The sequence below is a fragment of the Vanellus vanellus genome, assembly GCF_965231255.1.
Source record: "Vanellus vanellus genome assembly, chromosome: 2".
NCBI lineage: Eukaryota > Metazoa > Chordata > Aves > Charadriiformes > Charadriidae > Vanellus > Vanellus vanellus.
The window spans coordinates 105,144,313-105,159,914 of NC_138906.1; the positions used below are offsets into that span (position 1 = coordinate 105,144,313).

Consider the following 15,602-nt stretch of genomic DNA (forward strand, 5'->3'; position numbering starts at 1 on the left):
CAAGAGACCCCATCAGAAACACAGTAACAACAGTGATTCCCTGCACACCTCCTCTACAACTTCTCTCAGAAAGTTTTAAAAAAAAAAAAAAATCACTCATGGTGCCTCACATTAGTTTTAGTACGTCATTCTATTTAAAAATACAAAACATATCCCTGCTTTTTATCACATCCATTACAAGAAAAAAAAAAAGGAAGAATAATTAAGGATGCAACTAGCTCTACTTACCAAAAAGCTAACATTAAATAGAAGTACCTATACATTTTCTTAAAACCATGTGTGATACATGGTGCAGTCCCCTGGATGAATCCGAGCATAATCCTAGCTCAACAAATGAACAGTTACTGCACATAAACAAGAAGGTTGTGCATCTAAAGGCACAGAAACAAGCAGACAGTACATCAAAGGAGGAATATCTGAAAAGACGTCACAAAATTGTTGCTAATTCACCTTAGCACTGAGGTCTGCCTGCATTAGTTTTGAGGTGATGCCATGCGTACCTTTTCTACAAGATTCCCATACGTGTTACAGTACGTAGTTACTACTGTAAAAATAGAAGGTACCCTGGCACAGGAAAGGAGAATTCAGCTTTCTGCTCTAACTAGCCTAGAAAGTCAGGCTTCTCCTTGCTTGGTTTCCTAGATCCACCACACTATAAACTGAAGTTGACTCTGTGAAGGTTCATGCTTAAACTGTTCGGTGGCTCCCCAGTTACTAAGTCATTCTCTGAAGAAGAAACAGGTTGGGAAATGCTAAGACTAAGGATGGAACTGAACCAGTTCTCCCACTTGGTAGCCAAGAGCACCAGGCAATTCTGAAAGGAGGGGGCAATGAGATCCACTGCTCCCAACTGGTACCTCTCACTAGGGAAATACCTGGCACTCTGCATCAAGTACAGGGAGCCACACAACATGGCACAATTGACAGTTATCTTCTTTTCAGACTTGCACTTTCACACACACAGAGCCCCTGCCTCTAAAAACCAGACATCGCTTCTGATACCGCTCCTTACCAAGAAAAATAATTTCAATTGGTTAAAAAAAAAATAATGAAGATTTACTTAAAATAAATTGCTTTTGAAGAACAGCCATTTTTAATACTTTTTTTAAAAGCCTTACAAGAAACATAACTATTTATTTAATACAGCAAATATTAGTAATTAATTAGTTCACATCAGTTCTGTTAAGCTTTAAGTTAACTGGCCCTGGAACACTGAATTCACAGTAAAAGATACAAAGAAAGTGGATAGACTGGTTGTGGTGACTTTAAAACAATACTGCCACACTTCCTAGTCCTTGGTTTTGTAGATTCTAGCACATGAGAAGATAATCACTGGCTCAAGTTGGGAAGGGGTTAATGCAAGTCAAATTACTCAGTCACTAAGATATGATGCTGCAAACTATAGCTGACAACCAACAGGCTACATAGCTGCAACAAAACACACTAACGCTCTTGCTGTGACTGGCATATCAAGACCTGCCTGTACATCACGACTGCTTGCTATGGGGTTCCAGAAAGCCAGCCCTGCATTGTCCTTCCCCAGCTCTACAGGCTCCTCCTGAGCCCCACGTTTCCCTGCCACCTCCATTCCAACCAACTCAACCAGCACCAACACAGCTCCTTCCCTCTTCATCCAAACCATGGTATCCCTGTGAAGTAAAGTCAGAGAGGCAGGATAATCCGGTATGTATGAGAGTCCTTACTTTTTCTGGTCTTTTTATACAGAATATTTGCCTCCATTTTGAAGGCCTGATGAACAGAATTATGTGCAAAATCATGACTGTATCATAAATGAGGGAATATAATCCGTTCAAGACCTGTTCCATTCCTAAATAACCAGCTGCATTCACCAAGAGGTTTGCCTTCACATGCTAGCTGATCAACTTATCGCAGAGGACCATTGCATATCCTTTTCCACCAGTTAAATGAAAGCTTACAAAATTCTGTAAAATTTCTCCCACTTTTACTCTTGACACAAAAATATGACAAAAACTGTACACTTACATTCTTCCATTTGTTATCAACGGGTTGCAAAAGATTAGCAGGGGATGCTGTTAAAGGCTGGGTGACAGAGTCCTACAAAAATGAAAATAAAGTATTCTAAGCCTTTGTACCAAAAGAAGAAAAATATGGCTAACATCACGCATAAAACTAGTGCAATACCCACAGTACGGAGACTAGGGACACAAAAAATGAGACTATGGGAGAAATACAACAGTACCCAGAATCACTAATGTTGCTTCTTAGTTTATATACATTAAATAAACACAAGTTACAGAAAACAATACCTTAGCTATAAGAACTGATGCAGCAAAATCCAAGTAACAACTTACAGTAAGAATATTTTACAAGATGTACTCATGTATCACACAAGAAAGCGTTTTTTGGTAATACAGCACTTCAAGAGACTAACTTTTGTAATTTGTTGTATTAAGGACATAATCTGTTCTTATAATAACAAGGGACAACAGAGACTGATCACAAGCTTCAGAACAATTATTATACTGGAGATTTCTTGTTAAATAAGCTCTGCAAGTTTTGAGCATAATGAAGAAGTCAGTTCTAATATAAGAATACTAGTGCTAATCTAAGAATGCACCATCTTTCTGTAGCAATAAAAAAACCCAATCGATCAATCATTAAATCTCTGCAGTTTCAGATATAAAATTAAAAATAAAAAGCGTAATACTCTTAATATGCAACTGACACGTCAGTTATTATCTTTGCTCTTCCTTGTTAAACTTCTTTGCCTCTGTTTTTAGAAGAATTCTTCTCACAGTTTGCTTATACTATTGTATGAAGGTATTCTTTATTTTTCCCCTCCTTCATCCAAGCAGAGAAGTATACATGTAGCAAAGATAACACCACAATTCTGTACTATCAATAGGCAATACAAATGCAAAATACTCAAGCAAACCAAAACAAGAAAAACACAACTGGACAGCAAAAGCAAACATGAGGTACTATGAATGAATCCTTTTTTCATTCTGCTTTTAAGATTAGGCTTATGAATGTAGAGATGTACAAAAAGACATAGATTATATGTACTTGCAAGCAAATAGGAGACATTAATCCTTTTTTAACCTAAAGAGACAAATAGCATCTGCCATATGAAGAAAAACTTTATGAAATCTAAAAGAAGAAAAATACTTCTCCAAACAACACTACTAGACACTTGCTTTCAACACAATACAGCTGCATAATGAAATTGAGACTTTAAATTTTAACCCTCCTCTTCAAAGTCTGCTATCACTTATCATCCATTGACTTTTGAAGCATAGAAGTTGGAAATAATGTGAAACAGGGTGGAATAAAGGTAGAAAATGTAGTTCTATTCAAAGAAAGAAAGAAAAAAAGTAGTATGATGCATTAAATATGCACTGGCTCAAAAAACAAAATCGTCTTGTGAAACCAGAAGCATTTTCTGAAATTTAGCTTCTTGTATCTTGGTAAAGAGAAAAACCCAACATGCAGCACTTCCAATAAAGCTAAGACTTTTACTTTATTATCTGTCAAGTAAGAAGCTAACATTTAAAGCAAGTTATCAGAAATACTCAAAAGAAGAATCCACTATGGCTTTATGTGGACTAGAATTATACAAATAATTTCTGAATATGAGTTAAAACTACAATATAATTTGAATAGTTCCAGATTTCATTGCTCCAGCAAAACTTTGCAATTATTTTTAGGGGGGGAAACCTTTCCTCCACACACAATCTGTAAGCACCAGAATTATATTTGCCTCAGTTGTAGAATAAAATGTTGTATTTTCATCTAAATTCTCAAATTGAAAATCCTTTTTTGCATGTACTTGGCCAATTTACATAACACAAATCAATTCCAAAAATGACACAGGACTTTAAAAAGACAAAAAACAGCTATAGGTCTTTTAGTTCTAACCTGTCTGAAGAATTACTGGAATTAAGACATAGATCTAATTAAACTCTTAAAGGCATTTTCACAATATACCAAGCAAAAGCTTACCGCTGTAACATGAGATACATCTGTTGAAGAGCTTGCAGAATTCTGTGGACCACCCATGTGCATCTTGCTGATATGTGTATTTAAACTACCCAAGCTTTTGAAGATACAGCTACATTCTGTACAGTTGTATGTTGGGCCATTCTTCACCTTCAATAAAACAAAAAAAATCAAGTAAATTTTCCCTAAATCTACCACCTAAATTTTTTACATTTTTCATTATTTATCCATATAACAAATATACCATGGGATTGTGAGAGCTGAAACGGTTTATTTTTCCAAGCTACTGATATCCAGTTACGGAATTAGTCTGGTATCTCTTGGCTTTTAAGTCAACTGTAATCTATGTGCACACCTGGGATCTCCTATTACCACTTCTCAACGTGTGGAAGCATCAGAGAACAAAACAAATGTCATCTGGCAAATGAGGCTTGACACTTTTTCCTCCTTACAACTTCCTACCGTTACACACTTAGAAACAAAATCAAAATGCAACTTTATCAATTAAGATGTGCCTGAAGATGTAACATCATACATATGGAAGTTTAGAAATATGAAGAGAAAAAATGCTGATAACTTATCTTCACATTTTGACTCTCTTCTGTTCACATTTGCAAACAAACCTTTTACACATTTCCAAGAAAAAATAAAATGCATTTTTAAGATCAAAGTAGAATGAAGGCGAGATAGATTGGGCCAAAGGGCATAGGCCTGCATGAAAAAAAAACAAACACACACACCAAAAAACCAACATAGTGAAGGGCAGGGAAGTTTAATATATAGTTTGAACTGAATTTGAACACACAGGATGAGAAAGTGATCAGCAGCAACTTGTTCGAGACTTTCAGGCCAAGGAGTTGAGGTAATTAAAGCAACCATCCTCAGTTCCCCCTCTTCCTCAGTCGATCACACAGCAGTAAGAACCAGTGCAGTACTTTCAATATGTAGGCAAAAACAAAGCCTTCAAAAGAAAACACACTGTACTGCTTGCAATATAGTATGGAGCTTTGTATTTTCTGACATTAGCTTAAACTGGTAACCAGACTTTCAGAAAGAGGTATCAACTAATAAAATACAGGTACAACTAAACTGATATACAAAGTGAGAATCAACTTGCTTGATTATCACCTGTGACATTATTTTGTGACTGTCTCAGGATAAAATTAAGAACTAAGAGTACTGCATGCAGTCTGCATGCAAGTAAACACAGTGACAGCAAGAAAGGAAAAAAAAATAGTCAACTAATGTAGGCTCAGGATCACAGAACACAGCATAAGACGTGAGCAAGAGGCAGCATTTATTTCAAGTCCCTAATCCCAGAATCTTTTTTTTTTTATCCTTACAGAAAAGCAGTGTAACAGAGAAAAAAGTGGAAAATATTTTTGGCTTGATCCCCAACAATCTTGTAGTATTAAAAAAAAATTCAATGTAAATTATGAAATTAACGTTGGTGTGGTTTTTTTATGTAGCAAAAGCTATCACACATAGGGAGCTGTGAACAGTGTAGAAGACTAGTCACAACGGTATGTGAAATGTAAACATATGATTTAATACAATTAAGCATAATACAAGACACTGACACATTCAATGAAGACACATTCTATGATGTGTCCTAAAAGTAAGAAACTCTAACACACGAACATGATCTCTAGTAATAAAAAATCCACTAAATAAGATCAGTTGTTTTAATACAAAAACGGAAAACAAGAAAGTACATCTCAGACAGAGTTCGGGTAAAGAGTGAGAGCAGAGATGATAGTCTGCATGCAGGAAAAGAAGAGAAAAAAAGGCTGCCTCTGTCACTTTATACCTTCCAGATCAAAACTAGGTTTCTTTCTATGGGTATTCCCAGCCACAAATCACTGAAATCAGCAAGGAAATTACTGAATAAAGTTGCATAGCCAATGTTACTCGGAAGACTATATTACATTATCATAGCAGTACCTCTTGAATCTTAAAAATTCTGTCTGTCGCAGAGAAGAAAAAAAATCAGCATAAAGAGGTCAGACAATGATCGTTTTTATCTTATTTTGTAATTTTCCTCTACCTGTAACTGAAAAAACTCTGAAAAAGGCTCTAAGATATATACTTCAAAGATAAATTGCAAGTATGCTCTATGATGGAGTTTTGGGTTGCTGTTTGGCCTTGAAATGTCTCACCATTTTCTGCTTTGCTGCTTTTAGCTTACTTTCATCTGATCCTAGCCCTCATTCTCCCAAGACTGACATAGGTACGTTTTTATACACTTAAACCCACTAATAATTTATTAATCTGCCAAGGTACTGAAAAGATAATGGTAAGTGACAGTTTTGCTAATTATCCTAAGTATACATTTATTCAGATTAATCTATTCAAGGAAAGCTGAATTTGCAGGTAAAACAAACTAGAATCCATACTACAGCAGTAAATCTATATTGACTGTAGAAAGCACCAGAGAGCACAGGAATAGCAAACAGCACAATTTAAATACTGAAAATGAAATAAGCAGTATATTAGGACCAACCACTTTATGAATAATTGTATTTACCTCTGAATGAACTCTCTGTATGTGTGACTGAAGATTGCCTTTCTGAGAAAAGGCTGCAGGACAAAAGGCACAAGCATGGGGTTTTTCACCAGTGTGCTTGATCATATGGGTCTGCAATGCCCCCTTCTGGTTAAAGGCTTTTCCACATTCACTGCATTTAAAAGGTCTTTCACCTGAAGGGGCGGGGAAAAAAAAAATGGGGGGTAAGGGGCTTTAAATAAACATCAGTAGTTTCCTATATCTAAATGAAAAATTGTATCAGCTAAAATAAAACTGCATATAGACATATGTGCATACACACACAAAGACATAGAAACATACATTATTAGGTGTTTTGACAATGAAATTGTTTACTTTGATCACCAATCTCAACATCTACTCTGATTAAGACCTAGCTTTGTGAAAAAGTTTTATGACCAAATTATGATTATCAGTTAAAATGGGTAAAACAAATAAAACCTGCATGAAACAATTAGTTAGAACAGCTTCCCTCAACTTGTGGTTTGGCAGATCTCAGAAGTTGCTATGCAAAACTACTGGAAGAAAAGAAAAAGGGGAAACGAAAAGAAAAACCAAAACCACATATGCCATTCTTTTACAACAAATCCTATGAAATGCATATACTGGCACAGAAACAAATAAGGGAGCAGAGGGTCAAATGAACAGTAATAAATAACCAACAGTCAAAAATTTAACCTTTTATTTAGTCTAAAATCAAACAGTCTTACAGCTACACTGCAAAAGTTGGAATATGGTTTCTGCTCCCCAATAAATATTAATAGCTGTTTGTTCTTTACAACTACCTATTGAAAATGTGCAATAAAATGTTTCTATTATGTGAGATAGTGTACAGCCGAGCCCTGCTCAAAAATAATTTTAAAACTCTGTATGTTTATAGTACTACTGAACACTGAAGAAAATCTAGGCAATATTGTTACAGGAATGCTCTGTCACTATTTCCTGATTTTGGTGTTCTCAGTGCTGTGTATACTTAAGAGTTATTTGTACACTAACAGATTAGGCATGAAAAATTCCCCAGAAATCGTAAGTGACAAAACGTAATAGAACTGCATTAACATATTACAAAGGTACATATTTTGAACACACAGATACTAAACAAAGTTCAGTCTCTTACATCCATGTGTCTTAATTGACTCCTGGAAATCTCCACTGTGAACTCAGTATTACTTTTTTTTTTTTTTTTTTTTTTTTAGTGAAACAGTTTAGTTGTGGTAACTCCAGGACCTTGAGAACATTTAACACTTGGCCTTTGCACATTTCTATAGCCAAACCACTACGAGCATGCTGCACATCAATGTCTGTACATCAATGTCTGCTACACCAGTAAGTACTAGTATGTGCTAAATATTATGCACACTAAAGCAGTTTTAATGAATATTTTTATATGACTTCTAATTATATAGCTGTAATTACATATAGTTTAAAATTGATTAATTCTTAATTAAATTCACATTGTTTGAAATAAAAGCAGCTATTTTCTGAAACAGATTACAAACATATGGGTTTCTGAAATAGATTACAAGTCTATGGGTCCTGATGGGATGCACCCATGACTGCTGAGGGAACTGGCAGAAGTCACTGCTGGGCCACTCTCCATCATCTTTGAAAGGTCCTGGAGAACAGGTGAGGTGCCTGAGGACTGGAAGAAAGCCAACGTCACTCCAGTCTTCAAAAAGGGCAAGAAGGATGACCCAGGAAGCTACAGGCCAGTCAGCCTCACCTCCATCCCTGGAAAGATGGAGCTCATTCTGTCATCTCAAAGCATCTGCAGGAAAAGAAGGTTATCAGAAGTAGTCAACATGGATTCACCAAGGGGAAGTCATGTCTGACTAATCTGATAGTCTTCTATGATGGCACGACTGGATTGATAGATGGGGGGGGCAGTGGAGGTTGTCTACCTTGGCTGACACCGTCTCCCACATCATCCTTATAGGCAAGCTTAGGAAGTGTGGGTTAGATGAATGGACAGTGGGTGGATTGAAAACTGGCTGACAGATAGAGCTCAGAGGGTTGTGACTAGTGGCACAGAGTCTAGTTGAAGGTCTGTAACAAGTGGTGTTCCCCAGGGGTCAGTACTGGGTCCAGCCCTGTTCAATACATTCATCAATGACCTGGATGAAGGGATAGAATGTACTATCAGCAAGTTTCCTGATAACACAAAACTGGGAGGGTTGGCTGACACACTGGAGAGCCTGTCTCCAGGCTGGAGAGTTGGGCAGGGAGAAATCTTACGAAATTCAAAGGCAAGCGTTGGGTACTGCACCTGGGGAGGAATAACCCCATGAATCAGTACAGGTTGGGGGCTGACCTCCTTGAGAGCAGCTCTGCGGAAAGGGACTTGGGAGTCCTGGTGGACAAGCTGACCATGAGCCAGCAATGTGCCCTTGTGGCCAAGAAGGCAAACGGCATCCTCAGGTACATCAAGAGAGTGTGGCCAGCAGGTCGAGGGAGATCATCCTCCCCCTCTTTTCTGCCCTGGTGAGGCAGCATCTGGAGTATTGTGTCCAGTTCTGAGCTCTCTGGTTCAAGAAGGACAGGGAACTGATGGGGAGGGTACAGCAAAGGGCTACAAAGATGATTAGGGGACTAGAATCTTTCTCACATGGAAAGGCCGAGGGACTTGCGTCTTTATAGTATGGAGAAGAGAAGACTGAGGGGGGGAATCTCATCAATGCTTACAAATACTTAAAGGGAGGATGCCAGGAGGATGGGAACAGTCTTTTTCAGGCGTACCCAGTGACAGAACAAGAGGTAACGGGCACAAACTTGAAGATAGGAAGTTCCATCTGAACATGCAGAGGAACTTCTTTACTTTGAGGGTGGCAGAGCACTGGAACAGGCTGCCCAGAGAGGTGGCGGAGTCTCCCACTCTGGAGACATTCAAAACCCATCTGGACACCATCCTGTGCAACCTGCTCCGACTGAACCTGCTCTGTCAGGGGGCTTGGACTAAACCATCTCCAGAGGTCCCCCTTCCAACCCCTTGTGATTCTGTGATATAACTCATATACTATCAACTCTGAAGGAATGGGTATTTTCTGTTCTACTGCTTATGGCTTTTGAAGATGCTTTAAGGTCTGTGAGTTTTAACTGTATATTTTTTTTAATATAGATTAAAATACAGAACACTGATTCAGATCTTCTTGCAATACTGAGACAAAATTTGTATTCGGCTTTCATAGGTAAAAGGCTTAGCTTCCACTAATAGCTGCTGGTGGACACATAGAAGTATTGCTTCAGGTTACATTTGCCTATTTAAGTAAATTTCATTATAAAAAACTTAATCTTAATTCCAGTGTGGAAATGTGGAATTTCTGTATTTTTCAAGCATAATTTAACAAAATACAGACTTGGGAGGAGGAATGGGGGGTTCATTACTTAGTTATTAATATGGGGAATTGAAATCCCCAAGACTTAATTTTTTTTTTTCCCCCAAAGGGTATAAGTGCTTGAAATTAATAGCTATGAACAAAAAAAGCATTGCAATTAAGACACTAATGTAATCCTTTACATGTAGCACAGACATGCTCTTATAACTATTAAAGACTTAAGCATTCTAAATTCTTTAAAGCAGAGTTCTTCTTTCCTCCTTACTTTACAGTACCTCAAGCAATTGGATGCCAGGCAGATTGTCTGCAGATTTAAAGTAATAACATACTTTACAAATTAAATGAGTATTCACTAGCTACCTGGAACTTAAAATGATCTACCATCATGTGCGCATTGAGACTACATTTTCTGTCTCTGGTTTCCCAACAGTCAAATGTCTTTTTACTCTTCAAAAGAACTATAAATGCTCTTGAACTTTTTGATGCCTTAGAAAGTGTCCTCAACCAGCTATAATCTTGTTTCTTTAATTCTCTCTAGAATAAGCTAAAATAATGTATCAAATAGACACAAAACTCTAAAATAAGAAAGTTTATTTTCAACTACTTTTTTGGATGTTACTTTGAGCCAACTTTTAAAGCAGGTACAAGGGTGACCTCTTGTGTTATTGTTTTACAATTAAATTATAAAACTTAAAAAGATTCCTAAAAAAGAGTCCTGCAACGGAATTTTTATTTCATTCTTGTACATAGCAACTTGCCACATCACTGCATGAACAGACTGCTAATACAAACAAGATTACACACTTACATAATTTACTACTCTAATTAGCTAAAAACTAGACAAACAGCAACTTGTTCAGAGGATGGAAAATAAATATATATTGCATATCACTGAAGCACCTTCAATGAAGGTTTTGTTTAAAGCCAAACTCAAGGTATATTATGTATGTCTGGTTAAAACTTGAGACCTATTCTTACCATTGATTGTACACTTCAAAAACTTGTATTATTTCACGCTTAGCATTTTTCAGTTATTTCAGTTGCTTTAGAGTTAAACAAATGCACATATTTATTACAGTAATTTTGCAAAAAACATCTGCTACTCATTCTGAAAAATGAACCGTCACCTGCTCTTCTTCAAGTATCAAAATTACAATCTAGGCTTATCACCTCACAAGTTCATTTTGGACATCCTGAAAATGGCAGTTACAGTAAGTACAGAAAATACATGGCAATAACTTTAACTCAATCTAAAAACAAAAGCAAGGCCACTATGTAAGCAGTATTATTCATCCTCATGTGTTTCTACTGTATTTTTGATTGTAAATTTTAGAACCTGTTCTCTAGAGTATGCGAGATCTTTATTTAGAGTACCTGACTGGCCCTTATCTAGGTATTCTAATTTTAGGGCCCATTGAAACTTTAAGTACCAAAACTGGTATTCTGTAACATACGAAACCTGTAAAGTACTTAAAATTTCCAGATGTATATCATTAGACATAGTTAAAAAGATTTTTAAAAGCATATAAGTTTCCTAAGCAAAGGAATTACATAAAGGGTGTTTTAAACCAACAAATAACAGCATCTAAAGAACCAGATGTATTAATGCTATTTCAAGTCCCAACTGAGATAAAAATATTTCACAGATTAATTGCATTTTTTAAAACAAATGCAAATACAAACTAAAATAATTACTTCCACAATCTTACCTGTGTGTATCCTAACGTGCCTTGTTAACTGACTCGGTTTCTGGAATGTCTTTCCACAGTGAGGACAGGAATAGGTAAACCCACTTCTGTCAATATTTCTGTTGTAAGATCTGGTATTTGATACTCTGTCATTTAAAAAAAAAGGAATTTAAATAAAATCCTCTTAAACCTAATATTAAACATTACTTTGAAGAAGCTGATAGCTGATTTTACCCCATAATTTTTTAACATAGTGTAAATTTTATGACAATGTATAGTATCAGCTGCAACAGTGAAAAAACAAACTCTTTAATGATGCTAAAAGAATAATGCAAATGGAGCACTTTTCTACGTACCTACACAACAGCAAGAATTTTACAGTTATTTCTGTAATAAAACTGATAGTTCTTAGAGGTTCTCTAGTGAGATTTTCACTGTGAATTCTGCTAGGAGTATACAGTGACTTCACAACTACTATTTTGGTGGGAACTTTCAACTCTGTGCAACTTTATTTCTTTTGCCTGAACACAGCAAGACTTTTGTTTTTAATTAAAATAGGAAGCACTAGAGCACAAATGCTGATGTCTAACAAAAACAGGTGAAGAATTTAACAACCCAGATATTCACCGCTGCTCCTCATATACAAATCACAATCTCCACAGAGACATGGTAAGAGATGATATATAACTCCCATAAATCATTTCGCTACAAATAAAACTGATTAAGTGACCGCTGAAAAACAGCAATGTGAAAAAACACAACTGATTTTATGCTGGAAAAAAAGAAAACCCCAAAACCTAGGGGATATTAAAAGACCATTACAACAAATCAGCTAAAGAAGGTGAAACCAGAAGGCAGTGTGGTATCTACAGCACTCCACGTTTTTCATAGCGCCCAAGTATTTACACCTATACAGTAATCCAGCTTGTCAGTACTGCTTAAAGCTAACTGAAATTATACAAATGTAAATACCTGGTGTTTTTCTGAACAACTGAGAAATAAGAATTAGCTAATGTGGAACAGATGTGCAAAATACACCACCACCTTGGAACACAGGCTGATATAACAATATAAAAAATAGCAGGGGAGTAACAATCCGTGCATAAGACAAGAAACAGTTAAACTTCTGCTCAAATGATGCATCTTTCTACTCTGAGAGAACATAGATATTCAGTGTATATTTACAGGAAAGCACATTTTCCCTTCCAATTACTTCAAACGAATATGTGTTTTTTAACTCTTTTTATCCTCTTGCAGAGCAAGCACAGAGTTTAGGTAATATATTTTCCTTTTACATATTAATTTTATCTATCAAAATTTACTGAAATATCTAGAGTAAAATCAAATGAAGATTGAAGAGTAGGAGAGAGAAGAACAGCACAGATGTTAGAAACTCCTCTTCTTTCCATCTCCGGACAGATCTAGATCAGCCTAATTGTCAGAATGCACTCTCTGATTAGCAACATGTCTTCCAACTATAGCTGTGGCATTTTAGTAAAGGAAATATATCCAATTTGGAGACAATTGCAAGGACAGTCCTTCAAGATCAGATCACCTTCTAAAATATTCCCTCGTTTAGAATTATAAAGACCATTTTCTTTTTAGCAAAAGATAAATACTAAATTTAAATTATAAGTTCATAATAGTTTTCCATTCAAATGTTTCAAACACAAACAACTTTCTGGAAACAAAAAGTGCAACCACTATGAAAAAAAAACTTAAAGGAACAAAGCTCCTCATAATTTTAAAGCCTAAAAATCTTTCGAAACTTATTATAAAATAAGTTGAATAGATTCTATATATAAATATATTGAATCTTATCTGCATCACAGAAGGTGGAGCAGGATCACTTATGCAATTCATTAACCAGACTCACATACATGGCTTGAATTGGTACTGCTGGTGAAAGGACAGTAAAGCACTGTTATGGACAGTAGTTTTCTGAATACAAATGCAATGTGTTTCTACATCTGAACTGATAAATAAGGTGAATCATATAATGAAGCTCTGAATCCACAAATATTGCATGTTTATGAAAATAAAGATAAATTATCGTGGACCACCTGTATCTCATTTATATCAGAACGTGGCATGCATAACTCAAAATCAAAGCCATTGTATGAGATTCGCCCATCTATTCCTTATTTATTTATTCATCCTAACTTCCACAGGAGATGTTCACAACAAGAATTTTTTTGTGTAATATTATATAACTCAATAGAAACATAACAACGTACCTCAATTTTCAGTTTGCAAATGGAAATCTACAACATCATTTGCCAATAAAAATAATTGGAAATACCCAATATTTCTCATTTTTAAATATATGTTTTCCCCATCTGTTTTTTATAGAAACAGAAGAGATTAAGAGTGACCATCTGTCAAAAACCTTAGGCTTTCTTCATGTATAAACTAAACCAAGTAAGTTTTTCTTTCTTCTAACTTAATTTTCAACTTCCTAAAAGTAAGGTTCAACTAGAGAGCTGAAAGACAGAACAAGTGTTCCCTAAAAGAACAGCATTTATTAGCCCTGTTTTTTCCTCTTCATTTTGTGCTTTTTCAGATTTACAAGAAACTCACAGCAGGTTGTGGTGGACTCCTTGCAAAAGACAATTAAGTGCAAGGAACAACTTATTTCTTTGCAGAAGGTAAGTATTAGGATTTTTGCAATTACAGTAACTGCTATATAAAATTAGTATACGTTTTATTCAATGTACTGCCATTAGCTTTTAAAAACACACACAAACATGCTTCAGAAACCACTCTGTATCAGACAAACTTTGCCTGCATTTATAAACAGCTAGCGATGGAACTATTCTTAGTACGGGTGCCCAAATACAAAAACTAGGAAGAAAAAAAAAACATTAAGGCCTCCAAAAATAACCACCTACTTTAGTAAGGTTTTAAAAACCAAATGCTGTTTCATAACAGCATACCAAAGAAAAGAAATGATCTGCGTAGATCATGGTACTTTGATGATTGGAAATGCTACTCTTGCTTATCACCACAAAAGTAACATATGCTTATTTTGTTACAATCCCGTGATTATCACCTTATTTTATAGTGAGTTTTCATATGCTCCTTTAGCTGTGAGGAAGTTTCAAATTCCTTTTTGCAAGACTTGCAGCTGTGGATCCTAGTGCCTGCCAATTCTTGACGATGTTCTTCCATGTGTATGGACAGCTGACTCTGTAAAGTAAATTCATCTCCACACTCAGAACAGATAAGATTCTGAAAGAGACAATAAAGACTGATTTTTAAAAAAAATTCCCAACAGCAGTACAAGCTTTGCTCAAGTAGATTAATGTATCCTTCTAGGGACACTGGCAGCTGGAAGCAAGCAGCAGTAAAAAACAAGCAAAAAAGTTTGAGCCCCATAATATAAATCATAAACAATAATCACTGCAAGCTCACAGTAATATTTATATTTTAAGAAACTCCACTGAAACTGAATTCTGAGGAAGTTCATAATGAAGCAGAAACAAGAAGTTCAGTACCATCCTCACCACCACTCCCTATTTCTTTGGTAGGCTACTTCAAAATACACACAGAAACTTACCTCAGTGCCATTATGCTATGGTCTACATAACCATTTGTAAAAAATACTACTTTCTAACCAAAACATCTTAATTGTAGATTCAGGGATTTTACACTTTTACTGGTTAAAATGATACAAACTGTCACTTTTTAACATTAATCCCTCCACAGTTACTACTGACTTTTCTTAAGCTACCTTCACAGAAAAAAAAAAAATTAATAGGACACGTTTTTTACAGATATCACTTCAACCCATTAATTTTGCAGCAGTGTTAAACATACCACTTTCCAGTTACATTAGTATTCCATGTCATTTAGAATGAAAATCAAATTTGTAATGTTTAATGTGAAAGCACTGCCATTTCTCTGAAATTCAGAGGAAGAATCACAGTCAAATATTGTTTCAATGAAAACTAAGAGCTCTGCATTTGACTTCCTTTTGCTTTTCAAAACCATTAATTTAATTTCTCAGCATATCTTTATTTTACAAAATCTAAGGAGAGAGTTAAGATTAAATGT

General features: G+C 35.7%; 1 protein-coding gene across 1 annotated transcript in view; it reads right to left on the reverse strand.

Annotated features, from left to right (window-relative positions):
• Positions 1-15,602, reverse strand: part of ZNF236 (zinc finger protein 236) — a gene marked incomplete at its 5' end in the record, with an annotated part of 80,509 nt that overhangs the window by 46,642 nt on the left and 18,265 nt on the right. The window contains 4 exons of the mRNA XM_082499209.1: positions 3,985-4,131; positions 6,509-6,681; positions 11,568-11,692; positions 14,599-14,777. Coding sequence (XP_082355335.1) covers positions 3,985-4,131; positions 6,509-6,681; positions 11,568-11,692; positions 14,599-14,777 — 624 coding nt within the window. The remainder of the gene's footprint in view (positions 1-3,984; positions 4,132-6,508; positions 6,682-11,567; positions 11,693-14,598; positions 14,778-15,602) is intronic.